Source organism: Equus asinus, chromosome 17 (genome assembly GCF_041296235.1).
Source record: "Equus asinus isolate D_3611 breed Donkey chromosome 17, EquAss-T2T_v2, whole genome shotgun sequence".
NCBI lineage: Eukaryota > Metazoa > Chordata > Mammalia > Perissodactyla > Equidae > Equus > Equus asinus.
Genome location: NC_091806.1, coordinates 26,145,379 through 26,158,318, shown reverse-complemented (window position 1 = coordinate 26,158,318; position 12,940 = coordinate 26,145,379). Strand labels below are relative to the sequence as shown.

The 12,940-nt window shown below is 33.3% G+C and overlaps 1 protein-coding gene across 1 annotated transcript; it reads right to left on the bottom strand.

The window, feature by feature from the left end:
• Positions 1–9,972: 9,972 nt before the first annotated feature.
• LOC106827232 (olfactory receptor 5J3-like) lies at positions 9,973–10,911 on the bottom strand. The gene has a single exon (XM_014834978.1). The coding sequence runs from the start codon at positions 10,909–10,911 to the stop codon at positions 9,973–9,975; it is 939 nt and encodes a 312-aa protein (XP_014690464.1).
• Between the last annotated feature and the right edge of the window lie 2,029 nt (positions 10,912–12,940).

Below are 12,940 nucleotides of genomic sequence, written 5' to 3'. Positions count from 1 at the left end.
AGCATATCTTTAAAAAAAACAAAAGACACAAGCTAAGCATATAAAATGTTATATGGAGATTACTGTTATGGAAAACAAATGAAGCATGAAAGATGGAAAGGGACATGTACAATTTTAAATAACATGGTAAACATATTTTTATCAAGATGAGAATGAGAAAAACAGCAGGCAGTTATCTACAAAAAGTAAGTTTCAGGATGAAGAGAAAATGGAAAACTGTCAGGTAGTATCAGGACTAACATGCACAGGAAGAGTTAGGAGGTCATGTGTTCAAAACAAAGTGAGCACAATAAATAGAATAATAAAAAGTGAGCTCGTAGAGATGAGGAGTGGGGACAAGATCCTTTTGGACCAGTGGGCTCTTTTAAATTTTTTGGTTTTTACTATGATGCAAACACTTTCAGGATTTGTAAAGTGCTATGATCTGACTTACTGTTTAACTGTATCACTCTGACTCTTACAGTGAGATTAGATCCATGAGGGATAAGGCCAAAACAGAGAGCCAAGCTAGGAGGCTGCAGCAATAATTCTAAGACTGAGGTGATGGTACCTTGAGCCAGGGTGGCAGCAGAGAAAGTGTTAAGAAGTAGTCAGACTCCAAATATATTCTGTGTTTAGAATCAATATAATGTACTGATGAACTGCATGTAAGGTGTGCGAGATAAAAAGAAAATTTTGGAATCATTCTTAAGTCTCAGCCTGAACAAGTAGAAAGATGGCTTTCCGTTAGATGAAATTAACATGTGGATATTGCTCATACCTACCTGAAAGTTACCTTATGCAGATAGACTATGTTGATTACATATCTAAAGACCTTTGACTATCGTATGGCACATGGTAAGTGCTCAGCAAAATAAGTTATTATCATTATAGCTATCAATTATTCGGAAGCAAACACAGCTGTTCATATTTTTGGCATGCTCTATTCTTATTTTCTTTACTGTATTTAAACTAAATAACATTTTTACAAAGCACCATTATGAAGAAGATTATGTATTATATTGCTTCAGACCATGTCTCACATAAAATACGATATGCACTAATATAACAAGGAAATTTCAGGGCAAATGCAAATAGTCTAAATCTTTCATATTGCCCATAGATTATGTTGCATGTTTGTAATAAATTATACACATGCTTTCTAAACTATATTATAAAGAGCATAGAGTAGTCTTAATTTAATTAGAATTTAATTTAACTATATTAGTATTTCCTCAACTTAAGTGTTATCTAAAAATCAGAATCTGTTGACCATCTTTGTCAACACAAACCAACAGGATACGTTTCTAACCATAGAAATAGAGATATATGAAAGCAAGGTAAAAACATAGTTCATAAAAAAGAGCAGAAAAATGAAAACAGTATGTAAATATATGAAGAGACAAAATGTTTTTTGAGACATAATGCTTATATAAGAGATGAGTCAAAAAAGTATATATGTTAAAATATAAATGCTTATGAAATGCTTATCTCTTAATTTCAAACAAAAACAAATATCAATAAATGTAAATATAGCATCTGGGAAACATGGATATCAAAGAAAAATGTCACAATTTAAAACCGCATTGATATATAAATGAAACTTTAAAATAAATTAAGTAGAGGAAAATAATGCATATTTAAAAGATTGACTGTTAGTTGACAGTTTTGAATTAGTGAAATTTTTTTAAATTTTAACTCCTATAAAAGAGATTGCACTTTATTTTAAACATTTAAAAAATGTTTAGAAAAAATAATCAGGTATAATTTTATAAAGAAAAAATGCAAATTTTAAAAAAGTTTATAATTATTGCTTGAAAGCAAATAATCTGTCTAGTTACAAAAGTTTAACAAATAAATCTAATACTTGGCAAATAAAAAATATGCTCTAAAATAACCTTTAAATAGCGAAATTAAAACTGAAATTCCAGATTATGTAGAGAAAAAATTTAAAAATAAAGGAAATTTTAACCCTCTGCCTGACTAAATTTGTGGGTTGCCACAAAATCTGAATTCATTGTCAATTCTTAGCTTTACAACTACTCTCTGTTAAAAAACTTAAATGAGTCCAACATTTAATTCAATAATTTATTTTTAAGGACAGTAACAAACCTATGGAAACCAGGAGAAAAGCAATTATCTTTTAAAATACACAGAATTTTAACAAAGAAGCAATTTACTGAACTTATTGGCACATCACAGAAAGGTAGGGTTTTAAAATGTTTAGCCAGTAGCCAGCAAAGAAGTGTCATTGAATGCAGATTTTTAACTTGATGAATTTACATTTCATGTCCAAAGCATTGAAAGATAAGAGTCTTGATTTTTCTCATGCATCAAGAGCACACTCATCTTACAGGTTTCAATGACAACGATATTATCAAGAGTTAAACCCGTAAGCGTATACAGAAAGCTGCAAAAACTTACACAGAAAAATACAGAAATTTTGCTTATGTTATACATAAGATGTACATGTGTAACTATCGATCTAGAAGAACACATACAAAATGTTAACAATTGTTACAGTATTTTTATTTCCTTATTTTTCCAGTATTACCCAGATTTTCTCCAATGTTAATATATACCATTTTAAATCCAAAATTCTGAAGTGCTGAGCTTTTCCTTAGCTGTTTGTGTGTTTTTCAATTAAATTAACCAAAGTAATTTATGAAACACAAGTGAATGTTCTTTAAGAAAAAGCCATTGTGAATTAAAAATATTGCTGGAATGGAAGTCTTCTATTTTTTTTTTTTAAAGATAGGCACCTGAGCTAACAACTGTTGCCAATCTTTTTTTCTTTTATTCTTCTCCCCAAAGCCCCCAGTACATAGTTGTATATTTTTTAGCTGTGGTTCCTTCTAGTTGTGGCATGTAGGATGCCACCTCAGCATGGCCTGATGAGCGGTGCCATGTCCACGCACAGGATCCGAACCAGTGAAATCCTGGGCCACTGAAGCAGAGCGTGTGGACTTAACCACTCACCATGGGGCCGGCTCCCTGGAAGTCTTCTATGTTAATGGCCAGCATTTACTAGTCCTGACTTAAATGCTTTACAGCCATCATCCGATTTAATCTTTACGATAACTCCTTGGACCTGGAGATATGATTTATCTCGTGCAGTTGAGGAAACTGAGGCTTAAAGGTTCAGTGACTTATTAAGGATTATACAGCTGAAAGGGTATCAGATCTAGAATATATATCCTGGATATTTAGTTCCAAAGAAAGTGCTTGTGATCACTCTGGTATATTTCTTCTCTATATGATAAATACATGATTTCATTGTGCCCAAAATGGAGCTTTTCTCCATAACAAAATTATCTGAAGTTGGAGCACGCATGGGAATTTGTATGGCACAGTTTAAAAGATGACAATTGTATTGTCTCATTTTGTGCATCAATTGCCCATGAAAGCACACATATTTAAACCATAAGTTTAATGCATCAATTCCAATTACAATATGGATTTCTAAAGATATATTCCTGGAAATGTCCAAGATCATATTAGGTCCAGCAAAGGATGGTTCAACAGAAATAGAAACAAGTTAAAAAATTCAATTGCTTTTGGAGATAAACCAAGGAAATACCCTATAGGGAAGGAAGAAAAGGTGAATTTTAAAAGTTGAGCATCACTGTTTTCTAATTGCCTTGAGTCCTCTCTGTTCTGCTTGAATCCAATGAGAGTATTTTCCACTTCTCTATTCCTAAGACTATAAATGAGTAGATTCAGCATGGGGATCATGACAGTGTGAAAAACAGGAGCCACTTGATTCTTTCCCAAGGTTTAGGACTTGCTTGCTTTTAAGTAAGTAAAAAACATAGTTCCATAGAAGATGGTGACTCTCAGGAGATAGGAGGCAAAAGTAGAGAAAGCTTTTCACTCCCAAATTTGAATTAATTTTCAGGATAGTAGATGGAATGGACACATAGGACACAGACATTGTGATGAGATACCATTAGGGTGGAGCCAGTGACAACGAATATCACGATTCCAACATCATGTGTGTCAGTGCAGGACAGGGCTAAAATGGGGCATTTATCACAGAAAAAGTGATAGATTACATTGGAGACACAGGAATGCAATCTGCTCATGCAAAGCACATTAACAAATGAATCCACAGAATGAATCAAATAGGACCCAAAGATAAGGGAGGATCAGAGTCTTGTAGACATAACATCTGGGTAGTATAGAGGATTGCAGAGAGCTACCTAGTGATCATAGACCATTTAGGACAGAAGAAAAGACTCTCTGGCACATAAGAAGACAAAAAAGTACATCTGAGGGATGGGCCCGTGGTACAGTGGGTAGGTTCACATGTTCCACTTCGCAGGCTCAGGGTTCACTGGTTTGGATTCTGGGTGTGGACATGGCATTGCTTTGCAAGCCATGTTGTGGTAGGTGTCCCACATGTAAAGTAGAGGAAGATGGGCACGGATGTTAGATCATGGTCAGTCTTCCTCAGCAAAAAGAGGAGTGTTGGCAGCAGATGTTAGCACAGGGCTAATCTTCCTCAAAAAAAAAATAAAAAAGAAGAAAAAAATTCAAACATTTTCTATCATAACAACATTACTTATTTGTTAAAACTCACTTGTTCCAGAAATCAATCTTTGCCATTCCAACAAATATTTATCATTTCATCCTCTAATTTCCAAAGACTTATTATCTCATGGCTTGGGTTAGTCTATATCAGATATTTTAAATTAAGATTGAATCAGAAAACCTTTTCAATATATTTTGACCCTTGCAAACAAAAGATCTCAAATTTAATTTTAAAGACAATGCATATGCTTTGGGCACAGTAGCTCACATAAGGATCTGGCTTTTTACCCAAGAAAAGTTAGATCATTAAATTAATTTTATTATAGGCTTTATCATATAACCCAGAATATGTGAAAAGTAAGGTTCTGATATCAAAAACATACTTGGGAAACACAGCTATTTTTTTTTCAATTTTTTGCTGAGGAATATTTGCCCTGAGCTAACATCTGTGCCAATCTTCCTCTATTGTGCATATGGGTTGCCACCACAGCATGGCCATCAACAAGTGGTATAGATCCACGCCCAGGAACTGAACCCTGTGCCACCGAAGCAGAGCATGCTGACCTAGACCACTAGGCCATGGGGCCAGTCCTGGCTAAAAAATTTTTAAGGAAATCTTTCTTTACTGCCAGATTTGTAGGAATATATAATACATTAGTATGCTTTGGGAATTTCCAATAAAAATGAATATAGAGCATATTTCACATTAATTTGACAATTGAGTCTATTTTCACTGAACGTTAATGAATATGGTGTTCCACAATTCATGCTTCGGGAATAATACTTCCCTGATATTGAATAAAGCATGACAAAAATTCCCCCTTGCAGTTTATATGGGCTTGGATCTCTACCCTTAACTATCAGTGTGATGTAAATTAAATTATTTAACGCAATTCAAAAACTGGAAACCATGCTAAAAGATAGCTTTGATTATATTCATTTTACTGAACATCAGAGGTTAAAAAGAATGGTCACTTTTTACCACATTGAGCTGTGATTTCATATCTAACTCTGTTTCCTCGCCTAACTATTAGTTTCATCTATAAACCCTCCTCAAGAGGTAGTTATAAGAATTAAACAAGAAAATATGTGAAACCTATTTGTCATACCATAGATATTATTTAAATGTTTACTGTATATTCAAAGTAAGACAAATAAGGAAAATAGAGACTGGACTATTTGTTGACATACTGGATAAACAGCACATGACTAAAGTAATTTTTTGCATCTTTGCTTTTTTTTGGATTAGTTTTGTTTGGGTTAGCTTTGCCTTGATTGACCTTGTTTCATTCTGTCTTATTCCTGAGGAAGATTCGCCCTGAGCTAACATCTGTTGCCAGTCTTCCCCTATTTTGTATGTGAGCTGCTGCCAGAGCATGGCCACTGACAGATGAGTGGTGTAGGTCCACGCCCAGGAAGTGAACACAGGCTGCTGAAGTAGAACAGGCTGAACTTAACCACTAGGCCACTGGGGCTGTCCTAACTGACTTTGTTTTTAAACAAAACAATTTGTTACTTTGAAGATGAGTTTACTCTTTATTTCGCTGATCTCATATTTGTTTCTTTGATTTTCACTTAACAAATACTAATTTTCATCTGGACTGCCTTTCATGTCATTTTTCTTTTGCTGTAAAGTCAGTCATGTGCAATAAATTAATCTTTGAGTTTAAAAATTCTCTCTTTAATGGAGTCACAGTCCATTCACAGCATGTATTGAGAGTTGCTGGTTTTGAAAACCCAAGAAGGAATTTTATGATTCTTTTGCTAGAACATATAATTATAACATCTGCCTCGTGTTGAGAGGAAGCTTGGCCGTTTCTCTTAGTTTCCTGACTGTGTTTTTATTTCATCCAGGGCCTTTGGAGGATGGAATCTCCTGTGATTCTGTAAATACTAGATTTAGTTAAAGGAACTAAAGAGAGGTCTGGGGAAAGCAAGGCCCAAGAAGTATCTTTCCCAATTGCAGTAATTCATGTATTTGGCCCTTTCTCAGTTTTAGAGAAAATTGTTGTATATCTTCTTGTCTCACCTATATGAGGGTCTACAAGGAAAAACTGAATTATTAAAAATGAACAATGGAGTTTACAATTATGACACATAATTTAATTATACATACATATTATACATATATTTTTAGTTTTAAACAGTGCTAAATTCCATTTGTTGATGACCATGTGCTTCTACATCATTATTGGTATCAATTATGGAATATATATACATATTTAAATGTGAGATAACACAAAAGAAATGGGAGCAGTTACTGAATAGAATTCAGGTGTGTGTGTATGCGTGTGTTTTCATAGCCTGGATTGCCTATGAATATTAAGGGTAGTTTAGCCACTATTATTTCTAATCATTATTCGATATTATTTCATGAAATATTCTGATTGATTTATAGGTGGACCAGAATAATTAAAGAAATTGTCCAAGTTTGAACACTAAGAAGTGGTAGAAAATAATTTTAATACAATGATTGATGTAAAAATCAGTATTCATTTTACTATTTATGCCATGCAGCCTTTTAATATTGACAAACCAAGGAGTGAACAAAATAATGAAGGAATTTGAAAACATATTGCATGAAGAATAGTGGAAAAGATATGAAATATCCAGTGTGGAAAAAAACCAGGATTGTATTCTAGCAAAACTTAATATCCAAAGAGACTTAGAATGAAGAGAGAGAATAAGTGAATTCTAAGATTTCATAAAACATATCTAAGACTGATATAAGCTTACATCTTGCTTACATTGAAAAAATGTCATTATTTCATTGGTAAAATTTAATAAATTCTGGTTTTATAGGGGAAGGTAGACAGTGATTAGAGAATTTTTAGAATATTCTCTTTCAGATTAGAGTTTAGATCGGATGGCTATATGATCCTTAGATGTCTATGATTCTGTGAGTTTGAATTTGTCCACTGGCCACATTAGACCAAGGACAACTGAATATTGTCATCAAAGTTGGGTCAAGGTAATCACTATGTGCTCACAACACACGAGCACATATCAAATCTTAGGAACATAATTCATTGCATTGGCTCATGGGTCACAATAAGTATCAAACATAATCATGATGCAAATGTAGCCAGGAGCAGTCCAGATGATACCAGCAACTTATTTTCCTGATGAGTTAGGTCAATTTCCAAATTACAACCTGCAAGGCTACACATGTGAAATAAAAATTGACACATACTTGATAGAGATTCTCTGTGAGCTAAGAGGAAAGTTATGTGAGATACATATCTACTGAGTTCTGATTTCTCCAAGTGTTGATGTTGAACAATAACCAATTTTTTGTACTAGGTGAAGGGACTGGAGCTACATTGCCTGTTGTCAAAATTAGTTTCCTAAAATTTTACATAACAATTGTTGGAATAGCATTAGATATTTCATTGATGAAGTCTTCATTTATTTCCTATTGATAAATTATATCTACCATTTAAAGACTTTTGGAATCTGTTTAATTCAGCTTCATCTACTGTTTTTATTTTCCAATCTGTATCTTAGCAATCTGTCACACACTTTTATTTGCCTCAGAATTCTCGGAGAGGGATTTTTTTTCTCATTTAAGCATCCAGTTCCTGTTTATAGGACAATATAGTAGCTATTTGTTGGGATGTGCCAAAGGTCAGTAAGAGAAAAAAACAAAAATCATTTTTTCACCATAAAATAACTCCCCTCATACACATATATATTTAATAAACTATGCTATTTTATCTGCATCCTGGGATGCCAGTCTCCTCTTTCATAGGGTGTATATTTTAACTGAATTTACAAAAAAATTATAAATAAGTTAATTTATTTTTCTTGAGTTTCAATGATCTTGCCTGTATAACATTCCCTTGTGTTTCACAGTCTAGGATATAAGATATTGAATGCTCTTAAAAATGGTAAAGGACTATATAAAACTAAATTTTCTTCTTCTTATTATTATTTTTTAAATTTTATTCTGAAAATGAAAACTTTCACACATGAATGCCTCATGCTTAAATGTCTCATACAGGTAGCCTTCAAATAATACGATAAATGATCTTGGAAAATCATGAAGGGCCATACAAATGTTATATGCTGTTCTTTGTGTTGGTGCTAGTGAGGTGGTTATTATACTTTCCTTCTGAAAAGTGAACTTCCATATGAATTTCTTTGTGTGAATGTCTAATATAATAAGCATTTCAATTTGCTACCTTCACTTATTTCACATTCCAATTTTCTGTTTTCAAAGATATTTGTCATTCATTTGCATCATTTTGGCTGTCACTGAGAAGAAAAAGTAAAAGTCTAGCCTGTCATGTAAAAACATGAAATAATATTTAAAGGGCATTCCACAGCCTCATTATGCTGCTTAGCCTAGTTTCCTCTAGTCATTTCCATATTTAAAAAAACTTCAAAAATTAAATATAATTTTATTTGTAAATGAAGATATTCTCTAGAACACTGATTTTGTTTTCTAGGTAGGGCATTTAATTGAATTTAGGAAAAAGAGATCACTATGGAACAATCAGTATTTATGAGCCTGATTCTATCATTATGCCCCTGTATATAGAATTTGAATTGAAAGAAAAACAATAGGCTTCACATTTTCCCACCAAGATTACATAGTATAGGTTTTCTCCTACCTGGAATACCTACAGGGAATTTTTTGTTTAATGCCTAAAGAAGATGTTGGAAGATTCTTAAAGGAAAGAGGGAAATGAGTCTGATTATTAGTGATTCCCTAATTATCTTGGAGGCGTCCTTTCAAACAAAGTAAACTTCTTCAGGGTAAGCTTTCTCTGAGTAGTAGTGGCCCTTCTATGTGAAGTGGTAACAAAACTGTGGTATTCCATCCTGTTCAATTTCATGTGTAGTAATGGACGCTGAGTCCAGGAATAAGGAAATGGTTCAGAGCAAACACTATGGGTGGAAAGGTAATCTAGAACCTTGTTCTCTTTCTGACTAATTTTGAGTGTTTACTTTTATTTTGAAGAATATCTGATTATAAATAATCCAGGCTAATTTCAAGAACTTATGTCTGTCAGTTTTATTGGATAATGCAATTTCCATTACTTTTTGCTTTAAAAATATTTTACTTATCTTGTGCTAAATAGAAAGACTGAGTTAAGAAATATTTTACTATTTTTTAATTTTATGTTTGTATCTATTTGTGTCTATTTGTGTGTGTGTTTGAATACATATATGTATATTTATTTCTACCCATATATAGATACGAAAGTGTCAATAATTGCCCAGAGGTAACTAATCTAAATCTTAGTATGGTTTTTAGGTTAGTTTACAAAATAAACAGCTATATGTACCATGATATTTTATTTTTTTAGAGCTTTTTCTTCCACTGTAAAGCAGTGGGTCCAATTAAATAAACTCTAAGATTAATTCAGGCTCAATGTTTTAATAGATTCATATAGATATCATTATTCAAAGCACCTGTTTGTATACTGTTTTGGATCACAATATCCTGTGAAATTAACAAAGACTACATTTCATCTCCATAGCCCTTTTCACAGCATCTTTCACTTCCTTGTTCCTTAGGCTATAAATTAATGGATTTAACATAGGGATCACCAGGGTATAAAGCACAGATACCACCTTTTCTTGTTCTAAGGAATATTGGGAGCTTGGTTGAATGTAACTAAAGCTTATAGAGCTGTAGAATAAAGTCACAGTGATTAGATGTGAAGCACATGTGGAGAAGGCTTTGTGTCTACCTGTTGCTGAGCAGATCCTCAGGATAGCAGCAATGATGAAGACGTAGGAGATCACCACAGTCAAGAAAGTGATCAAGGCAATAATGCCACTGAAGACTAAAAGCAACAATTCATTCATGGAGGTGTCAGAACATGACAGCTTCAACAACGGGGGAAGGTCACAGAAGAAGTGACTGATGACATTTGGCCCACAGAAAGACAATTTCACCAAACCAATTGTGTGTGTCAATGAGTTGATTAAGCCTCCTACACAAGATCCGATGACCAAGGCAACACAGACTATTTTAGTCATAGCCACAGTATAAAGTAAAGGGTTCACAATGGCCATATAGCGGTCATAAGCCATTGCTGCCAGCAAGAATCCCTCAGTGGTAAGGAGTGACACGAATAAAAAATATTGCACAATGCATGCAGAGAACGAGATTGTCTCACGTTCAATAAAAAAGTTCAGCAGCATTTTAGGTGCAAAGACTGAAGAATAGCAGGCATCAACAAATGACAGACAGCTAAGAAAATGATACATGGGTGTTTGGAGTTTGGGACTGATTTGAATGAGAAAAAGCATTCCTAGATTCCCCACCAAGGACATGTTATAGATCAGCAGGAACAACACAAAGAGGACCACTTTCAGTTCAGCACCATCTGTCAGTCCCAAAAGGATAAATTCAGTAACCAATGTAAAATTAACATCACCCATGTGTTTGTTTTTTCTTGGTACCTGTTAATGATAGGGAGATGGGGATATATGGAGAATAATCATGCTTCACTATCAAGACTATTTGGAATCTCTAGCTGTGCAAGTTGAGTTATTTACTTCTCTGCTCTGGCTGTTTTATCTCCAAAGTAGAATATTTTAACTAAGAAAGTTTCTAGTCTCTTCAAGCACTGTTTATTTTCCTGTTCCACAGTGAAATTCCATGCATGAAAAACAAAACCATTAGGGTCTTAGGCACAGGACGCATTCAAAATGCTGGTCTTAGTGTGAAGAACAAAATTTAAATGAATTTCATTCTAAAATCTGGAAAGAAAAGTCCAGTTTTTAAAGTATAATAACTGAAGTTGAAAATTTAATCTGTATTACCACTGAAGTTCTCTTTTAAACTTCTCACTTTGGATTTAATAGTAGTTAATGTCAAATATATCAAGATATAAGAATAAACTCTACTGTGGCATTTGATCCTGAGATATTCCACTTATGCCTTTATGTTTAGTTCATACTCCACATTATTTTAACTTGGGTGTTACAAAAGGAAAGGTCCTAACATCCAAAGATCTCTGAAGTCATCCTTAGAAATTAGCCAGAGGCATTGTCTTCTGAGAATAGTGCCCGCTGGCAATGGAGGGGACAGGACACTATGAGCTGGAATACAAAACAGGGTGAACGGTAACTTATAATTGGCCTTTTATATCCAATAGAAACATCATACTCAGGAGACTCCAAAAACAGAGTCTTTATACTTTTCCTGAGATAAAGCAAAGCAAATTTATAAAAGTAAGGAAACCTCTAAAAGATACATTTACTTCTTCACAATATTTTGAGTGTTTTTTTGATGTTGCAACATATTTCTTAGAATATGCAATGTCTTTTCCACTTAATCAGTGCAAATTTGTTGATTATTACTACATTTTGTCTAAAAATTTAACTATATTCACATTTACATAAAAATAAAAACAAACAGTTTAAGCAATTCACATACTATAGCTTTATCTCTACAGAATAAACGATGATGTTTTTAGTGGCTTCATCATGCTTTCACTTGGGAGACATTGCTGCCTGAGTACAGTAGGTAAAGCTCAGAAAAGAATAACATTGCAAGGTTACTGAAATAATAAGATAACTATGTTAGATCTAGAATATCTTCAGTGACAGGTGAGTAATCCTCTTGGGAATCCAGTTATGGCAGAGTGCAGTTCATCCTTTAGGAGAGAATATTACAGTTGAATTAAAACATTAATTTTTCATTGTTTCAGTAGAAGTTGCATAACAATTTTGATACTAACATAGAGAAAGAGATTGAAGTGTAGAATAAAGGGTGGGATTAATAGTAAATTACAAATTCCTCTCACCTCTGTAATTTGAAGTGTTTATCAAATTAAAATATGAACATGATTTTTTTCTTCTTCATTTTTTTTGTATTTTTAACTGATTTGCAAAATGTATGTATATGGGATATTTGAATAAGTGAATTTCACTTACCAGTGGAGGAAAAAAATATTCAACACCTTAGCTCATTTAGGAACCTCATGATCACCCACTTCCATGGGTTATTTCTCTATATTCCTCCGAAAACTAAAAGAAAAACAAATAAAAACAATTAAATTTATCTTACATTTACAATAACAAATTAGGTAAATGATAGTAGTTACACATAGCAGAATTGAAGTCGAAACTTCTGTTTTTCTATAAGAGAACCAAAGTCACAGCCTCCATGATGTGAAAGCAAGAGCAAGATGATCAAAAGATAGTGTCACGAGATGGATTTAGATAAAAATCTCAGTTATATATTTGCCTTAGTTCTAATGCGAATAGAGTCCCTGGAGCTAATCTTCTGATCAAACGATATAAAATATATTATTAAAATTCTCTCTGTATTTCCTGAGGGATTTAGGAAACTCTCAAGAACTTAATGACTCCCTTAAGGCATTTAATTTCCTGAATTTTATAATGAATAGAAACAAATGTGCGGCAAGTACAGAGAAAAAACCAGAATATATAATCTCTGAAA

Excerpts from the sequence above, each read along its gene's own strand:
- LOC106827232 (XM_014834978.1), bottom strand. The coding sequence starts at position 10,911 with ATGGGTGATGTTAATTTTACATTGGTTACTGAATTTATCCTTTTGGGA.